Source organism: Etheostoma spectabile, chromosome 15 (genome assembly GCF_008692095.1).
Source record: "Etheostoma spectabile isolate EspeVRDwgs_2016 chromosome 15, UIUC_Espe_1.0, whole genome shotgun sequence".
Lineage (NCBI taxonomy): Eukaryota > Metazoa > Chordata > Actinopteri > Perciformes > Percidae > Etheostoma > Etheostoma spectabile.
Window position 1 is genome coordinate 9155253 of NC_045747.1, and position 11992 is coordinate 9167244.

Consider the following 11992-nt stretch of genomic DNA (forward strand, 5'->3'; position numbering starts at 1 on the left):
GGCAGAGGTGTTTGAGGTAAAAGTGACTCATATTGCAAGGTGTGAATGTATGTAACGTGTGAACGTAGTGTGAAATACTTGTTGCACACACTGGTATGCCTGTGAATTTCCAATACTCATGAAAAAATTAGTTCATGTTAAAAACTGCAACAAAATAGTATAACAATGAAAATAGGCACACAGATGGGATATATGTATTCATAGTATAGGTATCAACGTGTCTGTCTCTGAAAAATGATTTGGAGATGGTTCGCTATCATTTTTATGCAGTGTTTCAGTTTTCTATGCTGTTGCTGTACAGTAATCTAAGCTGTTTTGTAAATACTGTATTAAAAGAGACATTTTTTCGTGTTTGTGTCTGTGGGCAGAAATGAGACCTATGAAACGATACCCTGCCGGGTTGACTCAACGTGAGCCATTAGAGTTGCCAAGTCTACTCTCACCACTGCCGCCACACTGAAAAATGGAAAAGAAACACTTACAGTAATCTGCCTTCACACAAACCTAAATTACAGTCTCGACCGACGTTATTTTTACCCAAATATTGATCATCTGTGAAACTGGAGGAGGGTTTTATGATCACTCTGAGGATGTTGACTGAGTTGGTAAATATAGATCATGGAGACAAGTTCTCAGATCTCTTTGGATGACCTGCTTGTATGGGCTGAAGTGAGCACACTTGGAAAATATATTCTTTCTGTTGCAAAGACAATGACTTGGTATTAAAGAAAAGATGTTAAATACAGAGAAATGGAGAGTGAGGAAGATACAGACAGAAAAACTTGTTCTGTTGGTCATCTTCAGGATCTGAAGGACAGACAACCCCATTGTTTCTCCATGTCCCATCTCTCTGTCATTACCCTAACCCCTTGTGTCAGATTTCTATCCATACCTGTTTCTACGTTACGTGTGATTTTTTTTTTTAGGAATCTTAATCCACTACAGAAATAATTTCTCAAAATTCTTTCTGCCTGCATTGCATCAACCACTTTTTTGGTTGTTTGCTGTTCACTATGGTCAACCTGCTTCAAATCTAGCTGAGCCTTCAGTGTCGGTTGGAAGGAAGTTCAGAAAAGTTATTTAAAACTTTGAGTGTATTTTTTTTTGGGCGCATGTACATGTGTCTTTATGCCACATTACAGATCCAGAGTGGGCATCCTATACCCTGGGAGTGTTTGTGTGTCTCAGCTGCTCCGGCCTTCATAGAAACATTGCTCAGATCAGCAAGGTAAAATCTGTCCTGCTGGATCCCTGGAGCTCCACTGAGTTGGAGGTAAGAACTCGTGTCTGTTGTGTATGTGAGGTGAGTGTACATATCCTAAATAAAATGTTTTTTTAAGAGAGGACCAGCCATTACTTACATGTATAGTCTGAAACTTGGCTTGAGGTAATGTCTTCAGCCTCTGGCATCACCCAGCCTTGCCCACTCCACTGTGAGCACCAGTCTTGCCCACTGCATCCTTGCTTGGATGAATAAGTCAAGTCTTAAAGGCCTGAAAGGAATCAGCTGTGTGTGTGTGTGTGTGTGTGTGTGTGTGTGTGTGTGTGTGTGTGTGTGTGTGTGTGTGTGTGTGTGTGTGTGTGTGTGTGTGTGTGTGTGTGTGTGTGTGTGTGTGTGTGTGTGTGTGTGTGTGTGTGTGTGTGTGTGTGAGAGAGATTGATCCTGGGACTCTCAGACTTTAAAATTCACTCAAAAACAGGTTGATTAATCAAGAGGGATCTAATAAAGAACAATGTGTTTTAATGCATCTAATACAGTCAGATTAACTGTATATGGCCACTTTCCTACCAGTGTGCTTGTGTTATCTGTAGTTTCCTAGCAGTGTGCAAATGCATTCTGAGCAGTGTCCTCTGTGTTGAAATAAAGAGACAAAAAAGAAGAAGCAGCCATGGCAGCTGCAATGTCTCACTCTGGGCAAGGAGTCAGCCATACAAATGCTGAGCTACAAAACCTCATAGTGTGTGAGTGTGTGTGCAATCTGCCCTCATCAGCCACATACAGATATTGTACATGCACTCACGGCCATTAAGCCACTAAGCGTGCGCCCACACACGCACACGCACACACACACATACACACAGCTATCACTTATAAACATCAGAGGTTTCTCTTCCTCCCCTCTGCAGTTTATGGACTCTGTGGGCAACAATGCTGCCAAGGCCAAATATGAACAGATAGTTCCTGCCTTCTACTACAGACCTACACACAAAGACTGCACGTAAGTAATGTGTCTTCCTTTGCCCTACTTAAAGCCCGATTCAGGTCACATCTGTACCTGTGGTCACCTCTAAATTTATGAGTGGCTAGTACATATCTGCAGCACAGATGGATATTGTAGACACTTTTCTTTTCCCTCATCTGGATTTTGTCCAGTTTTTTGAGCCTCCGTGGTGGTAAAGGTTATCAAACAGATCCATTTGTAAGTAATGAAGTAGTTTTAAAGGTAGTTTAGGATAGAATTACTTAATGTACAAGTTTGTTCAAATGTTAAAGGTGTTGTCACTGAAACATGCTACTCATTCTGCCACTCAATGGCTTTCTGAGTGGGTCGTCATCAGTCGACAGCATTGCAAACCATTGCATATATATTGTGGGTATTTCGGGCAACAAAACAGTAAAATATTATTGATGGCATCTTTAAGACTGCAGTTATTGATCCACCGTGCAGGAAATTTGTCTTCTGGTAGCTGTGCCAATAGAAATCTCAATCATTCCCAATCTTGCAGAGATGGAGTGTGTAGGTATATGTTAGGAGTCAACATAGTTACAGGCTAATTATTGCTAACTAAAAGGCTAATTAACATTAGTAATTAAACCTAAACAGCTAATGTAAGTCGAAAATGTCTGCGAGCTTCTCCTGACAATGCAGTAATTTGTCGACTATGCTACACAAAGTCGCGTGGTTATGACACAATCGTTAGCCTATTTTTACAAAACGTCTGGTACAGAGCTATAACGTGAGGTACAAGGCAATGGAACTTTTTAGACATTGTCGTGTTTCTTTAGAAATAAACAATGGACAAATAAAGTATTTAAATGCTTCAGATATAAAGTTATTCATTGTGTTCAAGTGACGTCAAAATGAATGGCAGTCAATGGGATGCTAACGGCGGGTAGCATTAAAATGGCGCCATAGGAGCTACACTTAGAGAGGAGAGACTTACCCCCTTGATTAACACAGTAGCGGTCTGCCGTTAGCCTCCACTGGAAAGCTAACGTTAGCCGAATTAGCTGTTAGCTAAACTAGCTGTCAGCTAACTATCCGCTAACTGACAGCTTGATTCAGTCTAAAATATCGTTACTCAAACTAAACACTTATTTAACTGTTAGCTACTGTGGAACAGACTTTCTTTAACTGTCTATGGGAACAGATTGTGCAGCGTCGTAAATGATTATCATCTGCGCATGTGTGAACATGTACCGTTGTGTACCGACACATGTCACCCGCAGACTAAAGGCAGAGGACATTCAGAAAACTGTATCTCACTCAAAACAGCATGGGTGTTTTTTTTCCCAAGTTTGTGTGTGTGGAAGCACCAGAGACACAAAATAATTCCAGCAATAGTTACTTTTTTCATAGAATTGGTTATTGAATAAATTCAATAAAGATGGAAATGGGAGATGAAAAGAAGCGCATGAGGCGTATAATCAATATTATGATAGATGGAGGACGAGGTAGATACTGATAATTACACAAATATGTAATATTTGGCTGCTTTTGTTCAGAGTTTGCATGAAATGTGACTCGGAGCTTGGACATCCATGTAAATTAAAGAGGTTTCTAACAAATTAGCTTAAGCTTAATTGAGTATCTAAACAAACTGTCTTGCAGACTCCTGCGGGAACAATGGATCCGAGCCAAGTACGAGAGGAAAGAATTCTTGTGTGTAGAGAGGCAGGAGCCCTACTCGGCAGGTAAGACTGAAATGTGTCTCTATACAGTTATGTTCACAAACACATTATACTTGTGGCTTACTCAAGAAAGCAAGTAATTGTCTGTGTCTCACACAGCACCACTAGCAGGGAAATGGCATCATTCATTCATCCTCACCAACATTCTTGAGTGATGATGAAATCCTAGTGAAAGAGGAAGGAAAAAGAGGCCTTCCCTTCACAGGTTTAACATTTCTGTTTATGTATGTTTCAAACGAATGAGATACATCAGGGTAATAAATAAGCTTGAAAGGTGTTGGTTGACATTTTTCACATCAAACAAAGCCATGCTAGCTGTTCCCCTTAGAGCTACCTGTTTCGCCCCATCTCCAGCGCCGTACTTGCTGTGTGATATTTCCGTAACACACAGAGAATGTTCTCATCTAAGCCAATGAGTGTATTTACAGTGGGGTTCGAAATTTTGGGCACCCCAGATAAAAAATTGTAATGTGCATAAAGAAGCCAAGAAAAGACGGGAAAATCTCCAAAAGGCATCAAATGACAGATTAGACATTCTTATCATATGTCACAAAAATATTTTATTTCCATCATTTACACTTTCAAAATAACAGAAAACCAAAAAATGCTGTGTGCAAAAGTTTGGGCACCCTGCAGAGTTAATACCTTGCACTGCCCCCTTTGGCAAGTATCACATCTTGGAAACACTTCTTTCTTGTTTGAGGTATCTTCGCCCAAGTCTTCCAGTTCTTTGAGATTTCTGGGCTGTCTGTCACGTACTGCTCTTTTAAGTTCTATCCATATATTTTCAATTATGTTGAGGTCAGGAGATTGTGAAGGCCATGGCAAAACCTTCAGTTTACGCCTCTTGACGTAATCCACAGTGGATTTTAAGTTGTGTTTAGCATCATGATCCATTTGTAGAAGCCATCCTCTCTTTAACTTCAACTATTTCACAGTTTCAAGTGAGCGTCCAAAATTTGCTGAAATTTTATTGAATCTATTTTTCATTTTTCCTTCTACTCGTGAAATGTTCCCTGTGCCACTGGCTGCAATACAACCCCAAAGCATGATTGATCCACCCCCATGCTCAACAGTTGGACAGAGGTTCTTTTCATTAAATTCTGTGCCTTTTTCTTCTTCAAACGTACCTTTGCTCATTGTTGCCAAAAGGTTCTACTTTAACCTCATCGGTCCACAGAACTTGTTTCCACGATGCATCAGGCTTGTCTATATGTTCATTTGCAATCTTCAAATGCTTATTTTTTTGGTGAGGACGTAGAAGAGGTTTTCTTCTGATGACTCTTCCATGAAGACCATGTTTGTACGAGTATCTCTTTATAGTGGAATGGTGTACCACAACTCTAGTGTCTGCCAGGTCTTTCTGGAGGGATCGTGCAGTCAAACGTGGGTTTGGACTTGCTTTTCTCACACTCCTGCAAGCTTTTCTGTCTGATATTTTTCTTGGTCTTCCTGATCTTACTTTAACTTCCACTGTTCCTGATGACTGCCATTTCTTAATTCATTCCAAACAGAGGATATTGGCATCTGAAAATGCTTTGTTCTCTTCGTTTAGCCTTCTCCTGCTTTGTGAGCGTCAACTATTTTCAGTTTCAGTTTTCTAGACAACTGCTTAGAAGAACCCATGGTGCTGATTGTTGGAGCAAGGTCAGATGAGTCTGGGCATTTAAAACCTTAAGATTGAAATTACGATGATTGAGAACAATCCATGACGCTGTTAGGTCTCAGCTTTCCAAAATGGGCGGTGCATGCTATAACCTTTGCAGGGATTGTAACATAAAGTAGCCCAAACTCTTGCGAGGTTGATCTTTTGTTGATATCAGCTGGGGTCCAGTGTGTGTGTGGAGGTGCTATTTGGCTTGGTAATAGAATTACACAGTCAAAGGGTGTTATAATGAATAACTCATGGCACAGTAGGCACAATTACCCAGTGCTCATTTACATGGCCCAGCCCAATTAGCCTGTCAATAAGACTGTGTGAGTGCTTGTTCGGTAGTTACACAGAAGCATGGTGTGACAGCAGAGACAATGAGGGCTGGTCATCAAAGCAAAAAAACTCCCCTTTGCTATCCAACATCAGCTCCTCATACGTCTACCTGCCTGTCTGTCTGCCTTGATTTTTTTAGCCACACCCACCTCTGTTACTGCCTAGCTAAAATACCTCTCACCCTTTTCTCATGGTTGACTGCGTGAAATCCTTTTGTCATTATTAAGCACAGTTTCTCACTAAATGTGTATTGCATAACCCTTATCTCTCTTTTGTGCTGGATCATGTGCCCGTTTGAAGAGATAAAGTGGAACCACTTTATCAACAAACTATTTTATACTATGTTATATTATATAATTATGTTGATGCATTAGATGTTAGAACATGTTAAGTGTTTAGAAATGTACAGTATTTAACAATAACCTATGAAGAAATATTTAATCTTACAACTGTGTTTTACTATATTTTCATTCAGCCCTCACTTATAGATGCCCACATGATAAGTAATAGTGGTCGACTAAGACTTTAATAAACACATCCGCTTAAAACTACATTATAGTGTGTAATAAACATTTTATAGAATATTTATATACTGCATTCAAATGCCAAATAGGGGGATTTAATGTAAAATGTTATTGCAACACTGAAGGAAATGAAAACTGAACTGACACATGCAGAGGTCTTTCTCGACTGGATTATAAACATTTCTCACAGCAAACGGTTTGACTTGTTAGACACAGGTTTGACATTTAGGTGTCACCATTCAGGTGTTTCAGTGCCATGGGTCTATGGAGTGTACGTGCTTGCTCACTGACATGATTTACAAGGATGTTGAAATGTAACACGGCCTTTATTATAGGATAGATCCATTGTTTTTTAGCCTGCCCTTTGTTTAAATGTTATTTTCCATTGTTTATAACAATAATGGAATACAACTTCAGATATTTAGTTGTGAGAAACTTGCAGTTTTTTTCAGCCTCTCCCTAGGCTTTAGCATAGTCTAAGAGAAAAACAGGATGTTGCCAGTAATGTCGGACATGTCTATGTTCCAAAGTTCTCCTGATAAAGATGGTCACCAACTACACTTTCTATCAGGCTTTATCGACTGTTTCCCTTTGTGACTTCTCTGCTGGAAACAGGAAGTTGTGTAACATAAAGTCAGTTAACCTGATAGGGGACATGGTTTGTGGACATTTTTTGATTTAACATTTTAAAGATATATTACTGTCAGTACACACTCTCGCTGTTAAAGTTGGGCGGGACTTTCTCTTCAGATCTGTAGTAGCGTTATGTCATTTTTAGAGCCACAGTGTCAAGTTCACAACACAACACAGTTCCCCTCTTAACTTAGCAACCTCTGGCATTTGCAGTTAAAACATAATTTTAAGAAATGTCTTTGCTATCAACTGAAAAGCTAAAACACAAAGCTTACATTTTTAGAAAAGGAAAAACTCACTCACTCACTAAGGTAGGCAAGATAAAGCACTATTGTCAGTCAAACTCGGTGTCTCGCTCTCTGTGTCAATGGTCTCTTGTGTTGTGCTGTGAAGAGGTTTAGGAGCATGTGGTTGTGACTCTCTGCCACGGAGGAAGAATGACCTCTTTTGTGTACAAGTATTCTAAATAACATTGCTCCTAGATTTTAGGCTGGAAGAAACTAGCATCTGTAGAGCACCTGAAGAAAGACAAATGCTGTAGGCCAGCACTTGCTTTGCTCTCCCAAGTGTTTGCAAATCTTGTACACCTCGGCTGTGACCCTTCTCCTGTCAGCAATGGAACAAAAGGTTCTCACTTAGGGACAAGGGGGGGGGTTGGGGGGCATAAGTGCCATTACACTGTCTGCCACTTATTGTCTGTAGCTGGTTGTGCTTTGCATATGTGGGAAACGTCCCTAAATTCAGGAATTGTTGTTTAATCAAAGTCAAAGACAGTCCAAAGTAGTGATACTTTGCACATTTTTCTGTATCTGAGGTGAATTTCACATTTTAGCTGCCAAAGTTCCGCTGCTTTCTTCAACCCTCTGTGTCTGGTCCTGCACTGTGCTCACTCAGTGTGCAGTGTGAGAAGGGGAGTGGCCAGGGAGAAGCTAGAGCGGCAAAAGCCATTGTGTGTTTCTTTCACCAATATAAATTTAACAATATCTTTTGCATTTCAAATATAAGCAACATCAAACTTGGCACTGCTCTTACTTGTGCCTGTAGCAAGACATCAGTCAAGTGTAAAATAAGTTGGACTAACGGTTCAAGAGATATGCGCATAAGACAGACAGACAGACAGACGTACCTGCAATTTATACATAGATACCACACCAGCATTTAAACGAGGCACTTTATTTTCATTGGAAAAGCTTTTGTTGTTGAGCCGCTGCAGGTGAAATGGTTAATCAGCTGTTTCTAATGTAGTCTGCTATCTGGAGACGTCCATGTATTGCAAAAAAACAGTTCAGTGCTATTTATGTAAGGCTGTGAGTTTGCATCACAGGGGATTGTTATATTTCTCATACTTCCTCTTTTGTTTTTATAGATACCACCCCCATTAAAACTGGAACTCAGACTATAGTACAGTGAACAATTAAATACCCCAATGGCCCTAAAAAACTAAACTAAAACAACTTCAAAAAGGAAAAAGCTAACAGTTTTCAGTTATTCGGTTATTCCAGTGTCACAGTGCTGCCAGATACTCACCTAATGACAATGTCTTAAAGTAGGTTCTCTGGCTGTACAAACAAGTATTGCTATTTGTATCTGACATAAATATCTAGTTTATTATAGTGTTAGAACTCCAGTTTTCAGATATTTGGGAAAAAATGAGTAAACAAATGACTACTGCTTTATTGCTGATAAGTACAAGTAAGTTGTGTGTCTGTGTATTGGCCGGGTGTCCATAGGGCAATGGCCTTTTTTCCTGCAGTGGTGTTTTTGTGGGTTCACGCTGCATATAGACAGAGATGCCAGTGTCAGGAACAGGCAGGAACAGAGGTGTGTGTGTGTGTGTGTGTGTGTGTGTGTGTGTGTGTGTGTGTGTGTGTGTGTGTGTGTGTGTGTGTGTGTGTGTGTGTGTGTGTGTGTGTGGAGCCATCAGTTGAAGCTAAATAGTTATGTGTAGTAAAAGCAGAGGCGCTTACTCCCACCACTGCTGAGCTGCTTAGAACGGTGACCATATAACATAAACTGTCCACACATTTACGCACACACACACAATGTTACAGAGCTTTCAGTGGTCTCCACCAGCATTGTTTCTGGATCAATGTCCTGTGTAATATTACATGCATAAAGACCTTTTAAAACTCTTGAACAACATTGTAAAAATTAATAAGAAAATTGCTGTTTTAGGGCACTCACAATGTACTGGATGAATGGTCACAAGGGTTTTTATAATGACCAATATGTAGACAACTTATAGCTTTAGTAGTTTTAGCGGATTTATAGCTATGTTATTTTACCAAGAAAATGCAGTGGAGTTAATTCAAGTAAAGAAAATTGCCCACTTGATTCCGGGAATGATAATAGTTTATGGCTATACTATTATGCACTCAATAGTTTTTCATAAAAATGAATCTAATGGCTTTTTGTAATGTGCAGTTCCCTGCAGCTCCACAGAGCGTTTGTTTTCTGACCAACAAACTTGCAGATGTTTATCATAGCTTGATGTTCCCAATAGAAACCATTTGTGAATTTTCTTCTGTGTAAACGGTTGTCTTATATTTTTGGGGTATTGTGTGAAGTACTTTGTTAAAAGTTTGTGTCTTTCCTCTGTTTTATCTCTCTGTATTTCTGCTCTGTGTCAATGCAACGGGATCCTCGTTCCATGGCAGGCTACAGAGAGGGGTTTCTATGGAAACGAGGCAGAGACAAAGGACAGTACCTCAGCCGGAAATTTATTCTGTCTGAACGGGAAGGTGTTTTGAAGTACTTCATCAAGCACGATGTGAGTGTTTTTCTTGATCTGTATTTAATCTGCAGATCTAAGTATAAACGTTTTGATACAAATAGCTCTGTAGAAATGTCCTGATTTTTCTGGTGAAATCTGGAGATCCCATTCAACTTAATCATTGCATCATCAATCATTTTTCTTCTAAAAATGTCTTACCTCTCTGCAGGCCAGAGAGCCTAAAACGATAATGAAGATCAATACTTTGAATGCCACTTTCCAACCAACAAAAATCGGTACTGCCAATGGTCTGCAGATAACCTATTTGAAGGACAACAGCACTAGGAATATCTTTGTTTACCAGGAGGATGGAAAGGTGAGGTGCAGTGGGGGAAAGAAAACATCTTCGAAAAAAAAACTATTTATTTATATATTTATATATATAATGTGTGTATGTGTATATATGTATGTGTGTGTGTGTGTGTGTGTGTGTGTGTGTATGTGTATATATATATATATATATATATACATACATACATACATACATACATACATACATACATACACTACATACATACATACATACATACATACATACAGTGGTGTGAAAAAGTGTTTGCCCCCTTCCTCATTTCCTGTTCCTTTGCATGTTTGTCACACTTAAGGGTTTCGGAACATCAAACCAATTTAAACAATAGTCAAGGACAACACAAGTAAACACAAATGCAATTTGTAAATGAAGGTGTTTATTTTAAAGGTGAAAAATCCAAACATATGCCCTGGTGAAAAAGTATGCCCCTAAACCTAATAACTGGTTGGGCCACCCTTAGCAGCAACACTGCAACCAAGCGTTTGCGATAACGTGCAATGAGGCTTTTACAGCGTCAAGGAATTTTGGCCCACTCATCTTGCAGAATTGTCCTAATTCAGTTACATTAGAGGGTTTTTGAGCATGAACGGCCTTTTTAGGTCATACCACAACATCTCAATAGGATTCAGGTCAGGACTTTGGCTAGGCCACTCCAAAGTCTTCATTTTGTTTTTCTTCAGCCATTCGGTGGTGGACTTGCTGGTGTGTTTAGGATCATTGTCCTGCTGCAGAACCAAGTTCGTTCAGCTTGATACACGAACAGATGGTCGGACATTCTCCTTCAGGATCTCTTGGTAGACAGCAGAATTCATAGTTCCTTTTATCACGGCAAGTCTTCCAGTCCTGAGCAGCAAAACAGCCCCAGACCATCACACTACCACCACCATATTTTACTGTTGGTATAATGTTCTTTTATGAAATGCAGTGTTCCTTCTACGCCAGATATACTTGGAAACACACCTTCCAAAGAGTTCCACTTTTGTCTCATCGGTCCACAGAATGTTGTCCCAAAAGTCTTGGGGATCATCAAGATGTGTTGTGGAGAAATTGAGACGAGCTTTGATGTTCTTTTTGCTCAGCAGTGGTTTTCCCTCTGGATCTCTACCATGCAGGCCTTTTGCCCAGTCTTTTCCTGATGGTGAGGCATGAACGCTGACCTTAACTGAGGCAAGTGAGGCCTGCAGTTCTTTGGACGTTGTTGTGGGGTCTTTTGTGACCTCTTGGATGAGTCGTCCTGCGCTCGTGGGTAATTTTGGGCGGCCGGCCACTCTGGGAAGGTTCACCACTGTTCCATGTTTCGCCATTTGTGGATAATGGCTCTCACTGTGGTTCGATTCCCAAAGCTTTGGAAATGGCTTTATAACCCTTCCAGACTGTAGATCTCAATTACTTTCTTTCTCAATTGTTCCTGAATTTCTTTGGGTCTCGGCATGATTGTAGCTTTTAAGGATCTTCTGGTGGACCTTACTGTGTCAAGCAGCTCCTATTTAAGTGATCCTTATGTGAACAGGTGTGGTAATATCAGGCCTGGGTGTGGCTAGAGAAATTGAACTCAGGTGTGACAACCACAGTTAAGTAAATGTAAATGTGCGTATTTATATAGCGCTTTTCCAGTCTTAACAACTGCTCAAAGCGCTTTTACATCTACAGGAAACATTCACCATTCACACACATTCATACACTGTGACCGGGGCTGCCGTACAAGGTGCCACCTGCTCATCAGATAAACATTCACACACATTCACACTCCGATGCGCAGCGCCGGGGGCAACTTGGGTTCAGTGTCTTGCCCAAGGACACTTCAACAATGACTGCAGGGGCGGGGGGTCGAACCACCAACCTTCCGATTGGC

At 40.3% G+C, this 11992-nt stretch overlaps 2 protein-coding genes across 2 annotated transcripts in view; one reads left to right on the plus strand and one right to left on the minus strand.

Moving 5' to 3' along the window:
* LOC116703116 (arf-GAP with dual PH domain-containing protein 1) overlaps positions 1 to 11992 on the plus strand; it is a 17352-nt gene that overhangs the window by 2662 nt on the left and 2698 nt on the right. The window contains exons 2-6 of the mRNA XM_032537728.1: positions 1143 to 1273; positions 2128 to 2219; positions 3834 to 3916; positions 9715 to 9827; positions 10000 to 10146. Coding sequence (XP_032393619.1) covers positions 1143 to 1273; positions 2128 to 2219; positions 3834 to 3916; positions 9715 to 9827; positions 10000 to 10146 — 566 coding nt within the window. The remainder of the gene's footprint in view (positions 1 to 1142; positions 1274 to 2127; positions 2220 to 3833; positions 3917 to 9714; positions 9828 to 9999; positions 10147 to 11992) is intronic.
* The window catches only part of LOC116703117 (ras-related protein Rab-26), a 63753-nt gene continuing 53808 nt past the window's right edge, over positions 2048 to 11992 (minus strand). The window contains exon 10 of the mRNA XM_032537730.1: positions 2048 to 2082. The gene's annotated coding sequence lies outside the window, so the exon portion shown is untranslated. The remainder of the gene's footprint in view (positions 2083 to 11992) is intronic.